The following is a 4,915-nucleotide window of genomic DNA, read 5'->3' on the forward strand; positions in this document are numbered from 1 at the left end:
ATACTGCGCAGGAGCCTCAAGCTCCCAGGCCTCTGGTAGAGGACCCGAGCTTGAAGGATAAACCGCCTGGGGGTGGGTGCTGGGGGTGGGTACCTACCTACCTACATACCTACATACATACATATACACATATACCTACATACATATACCTACATACATACATACATATACACATATACCTACATACATATACCTACATACATACATACATATACACATATACCTACATACATATACCTACATACATACATACATATACACATATACCTACATACATACATACATATACACATATACCTACCTACATATACCTACCTACATACCTACCTACATATACACATATACCTACCTACATATACACATATACCTACCTACATATACACACATACACATACATATACACACATACACATACACATACATATACACACATACACATACACACATACACATACATATACACACATACACACATACACACACACACACATACACACACACATATATATACACATACATATACATATACACACACACACACACAGGAAAAAAAGAACCACGTCAGTTCAACATTGTTCACAATGATTTATTTTAACCAGCTTTTTTGTGAATCACATTTAGCAGATTCCTTCTCTGAACACAGTGAGCTGAAATCTGTTCTACATTCAGTGGATAAAACTTGGATAAAATTTCAGTCACAACAGCCTTATATAATAAAATTGCATCCAAATTGGCATGCTTGATAAAACTCTGTAAAACTGGCATATTGATGCTAACAACAAGAAAAATGTACCTGCCATACAAAGAATAAAAGTGGCTCAAGTGAACGCAGTGCTTTACCTTTTCAGAAAAGGTCAAATGACAAAAATAAAATTAAGATCCCAAAAAAATATAAATCCTGAAAAGAAAAAAACATTTGCACTGTGACATAGTTTTTGAACATCTTATTTTGATTCCAAAAATTGGGCAGATTATAACTAAAGAGTGACCAAAAACATCCATAATTTAAATAAAAAGTTTCAAAAAGGATTGCGCTAAGAAAAAAAAAAAAAACATACAGAAGATACTCTCCCATTTACACCTTAATGTGAATCTGGAAAGTTAATACAAAAACACAGTTTATGGTACAAACATTATTTATGAACAGGAATGTCAACACAATGTAATGCCGCAACTGAACCTTTTGATGAGCATTACATGTCACTTAACAAGTCTAACACTTTAAGAACAGCCCTGTGAAATTTTGTCTACAATGAACAGAGGTCATTTTTCAGTCTTTGAACCTTGACAGAAAGGTTTCCTGGATCCAGCTCCATGAACACTTTTTGAAATGCTTCAAATGTGCATTTGAGATTCTTGGGGTGTTTCAGATCCAGAGCATAGCACAGTCCCAAAAGATAGCAACAGGCTTTGCTCAGATTCCCAAGTTTGCCCAGAACAGTAACGCCTTCAATAACAATACCCACATCAGTACGTTCGCCTGACCTGTCTTGATTCTGCAGCAGGTAAATCTTCATCACCTCCTCAGCCAAAGCCTCTTCAACAAAGACAGCATCAGCACCGTCCTTTAAAAAGAGAAACAACTGTTTTAAGCTCACATATTTCCAAACATTGAAACAAAAGTTTCATTTGTATGAGATCACCGGTACTCATAATATGTGGACACTGTGCTCCAAAATCTTTGAGCAAATGCTATTCTTTTGTATGCTTTGAAGTGTTTTTTTTTTTTTTTCTTTAGAACAGTATCTTAAAACTTTTCTATGATCTCACAAGCTAAAATAAACTACTAATATTCCTAAAACAGATTTATTGCACCAACCTCAAAGGTTTTGATTAAGGCACTTGGATCCTCTCCCAGATGGTCAATGAGACATCTGATGATGACTTCTCGTTTTTTCTCGATGGAATTTCCACTCTGTAAAACAGGAAGTCTCAACTGAGGCAAAATTTGTACATTTAAAACATGACTTACCATTTCTAGCTTAAACATAACTATTTTTTTTTTTCTGTTGTTGACCTGTTTTCACACCCACCATCAAGGTAAGAACACCTGTGGAGCTAAAATATTGAACAGAAACCTCAGAAAAGCCGTTTTTAGTGGAAGGAAGGGCCTCTTCAATGCTGTGTTGGAACGTTTTTGTGGTTAGAAAATGCAATCTTCCTTACCTGAAGCAGAAGGTTTAACTGTGCCCTGTGGCGTTGTCCAGCAGCACCTTTCTTGGCTTGAAACAAGGACAGGAGTTTGGATGAATACAAGTCCAATGATGACATGAACTTTGGTTCAAGGTTCAGGGTCGTGATCCTATGAAACTCTGCACTGACCTGGATGGGAGAGGACAAAAAACCAAGGCCAAAAAATCTGAAGGCCAAAATTCTGATTCAATCAAAAAAAAAAAATCTTTAAGTGAAACTACCATTTTTGCAACCTGGACCTTATTTTCTAACATGCAAAGATTAATTTACTCATCCAGACATAAATCCATATAAGTGGAGTAGTTCAGTATGCAGACTAAAGCCTTAGTGGAAGATAATACTTTATGTTAAGCTTCTAAATTTTATGTTATGAATTGCTTGCACTATTTCCCTGTGAGATTGTATAATGTTGGAGGGAAGAGGCGGAGCCAGGTTGCCCTCTGAACCATCGTCTGCCAGGCAGCGATGCGAGAGGAACACACCGCTGAAGTGGCGCACATATTCAGAATCGCGTCAGCGGCTTTACAGAGAAAGCCTTTCAGCTCCTCTGGCAGCTCTGCTTCCTCCACCTTCCTGGAGATGACAAACGCTAGCAAGGCAGTGTTGTTAGTCACTGCAGCTGACTGAACAGTGGATTGATATACGCGATCAGTGAACCTTGCTATCAGCTGGTCAAGTTTGGCGGGGTGGGCCGGTCGCTGTCCAACGACCTTGGTCATTTTGGTGCCGAAAACTGAAGCGAGGCTCGGCTCTAGAGGGGGAACAGGCGGAAAACTCCGGTCTGTGAAGCCCTCCGTTTCATGCGAACTGTGAGACCTAGACAAGTGTGAGCGTAAGGCACCCCATGTCTTAAAAGAGCAAGGACAATTCAAATGAAGACAGGGTATGGAATAGCCATGACCAAACGTACTATGTTTCACTCGATAATGTTTGAGTAGTGACACTTTTGATGACTCCTCATGTTTGCAGAGTTTACACTGCCATCTCATCACCTGTGACCTAAAAAATTGTGAGAAAATATGTCTCACAGTATGAAGATGACAGAATGGTGTATAACCATATTTACAGTTTTGTATGATTAACTGATTGAATAACCAATACTCACTACCAATTCAGGTGGAGGATACAACTTACAAATAAGTCAACATGGAACAAAGTACAATACTTAACCACATTGAAATAATCTGAATCACATCACCATGCTGTATAAATAAAAGATAGTATGGTGACACTAGATGACAGACCATGAACTCATCAATATATTTACCGAACTGAAAAATTCTCAAAATTTAGATTTGGCATTTGTATGACTAAAATAACCCACCACAAAACCAGTATAAATATTTAGGTGGTATCACCATCCACTACTCAGCTTGTATAAAACAATATCATATCATTCCAAAATTTAACACATCAAGTCCTCTGAGTAAAATTACCTGCTTTACTTTGTAGTTGATGCAGATTTTTTCTCCTGGTGGTGAAGATGGTGCTGAAAAATACAAATCAAAACTTTATCATTACAAAACATGTCACTGAGTAATCTGCCATAACATCAATCTCTTATAAGAAATTTTAGCTTGGATTGAAATAAACATTTATTTATGTAAATTGGGAGTAACTATACTGGAAATGATGGTACTTTTGGCTTGACCCAAAGGACCAAAGCTTTTTTTTTTTTCATTATTTTCTGGGATCTGAAAGGAAGTAGGGCCCCGAGTCTAAATTTACTTAAGGCCCCATAGTACTTTGGACCGGCCCTGGATGAGGTAATCTGCTGACCCGGGCGGTCCTCTCAGCGTTCTCTCAAAAACTGGCCCTGTTCGGGACAAAGCTGAAAGCAGTGTCGTATATGCTCTGAAAGACCCCACATAGAACAAGAAAGCTAAGCAGCATGGTTGCTGCTATGAACTGTTCCGCGGGCAGGTCTTCTTAGTTACCAAAGCCATTGATGACGTCTGTTCATCTCCTCCTGAACAACCTGACAGAGTGAGTCAGGCCGCGTGACCACCGCAGCTCCCGCACCGCGACTCAACAGGGCCATTTTCTAGAAATGTCTGAGCACACCTGCTTTCACGTGGTTCCTAAAATGCCCCCGATTAAACGGTCAGGTCGCTGGTACCGGGACATTCCGGTCAAATTACCCGGAACGCAGATAGCGACTCAGAACGTAAAAGGATAAAAGGGCGCGGTTTCCCGCCGCCTTGACTGGAAGACGGGTTGAAAACTTAAATTAACGTGCACAAACACGCTGTGTAAAGTGAGCCACCATGACAAACGCTTTCTTCAGAACATGTCATAAAAGAACGGTGTGGATAAAGACAGCTAATGTAAGAATTGGTCACTTACCTGAAAACGTTACCAAGTCTGCAGTGGATGTGTGTCTGTCTCGTTCAACGTGCAGAAAATCTCCCATGAGGCCATGCTCCATGCCAAAGGTCATTAGTCTTACTCAAAGTTTTAAGTTAGTATTGGGGGACAAAATTATATTGATTTTGAACCATTAATAATTAAAGTTCAAGACAATGATAAGTATGAATACCAGTGTCTCAGTTATTTTGAGTACTTTCTATGAGATATATTGAGTAGATTTAAATAATGCACCCTGTGTTTCAAATACAGAATTTTTTCTTTTAAATAAACTTGAACAAAAGAGCTCAGTTCAACTCAAAAACTGGTGTTGAAAATTTAAGCATTCTTTTCAGTATTTTCAACTCAAGATAAC

General features: G+C 38.8%; 1 protein-coding gene across 1 annotated transcript; it reads right to left on the minus strand.

The window, feature by feature from the left end:
* Positions 1-1,036: 1,036 nt before the first annotated feature.
* Positions 1,037-4,613, minus strand: LOC120436067. The gene is made up of 5 exons (XM_039606393.1): positions 4,540-4,613; positions 3,630-3,682; positions 2,167-2,322; positions 1,820-1,915; positions 1,037-1,565 (listed from the first exon to the last, which is right to left on the minus strand). The coding sequence occupies exons 1-5, from the start codon at positions 4,604-4,606 to the stop codon at positions 1,248-1,250; spliced, it is 690 nt and encodes a 229-aa protein (XP_039462327.1). The 5' UTR covers positions 4,607-4,613; the 3' UTR covers positions 1,037-1,247.
* Between the last annotated feature and the right edge of the window lie 302 nt (positions 4,614-4,915).

This window comes from Oreochromis aureus, linkage group 23 (assembly GCF_013358895.1).
Source record: "Oreochromis aureus strain Israel breed Guangdong linkage group 23, ZZ_aureus, whole genome shotgun sequence".
NCBI lineage: Eukaryota > Metazoa > Chordata > Actinopteri > Cichliformes > Cichlidae > Oreochromis > Oreochromis aureus.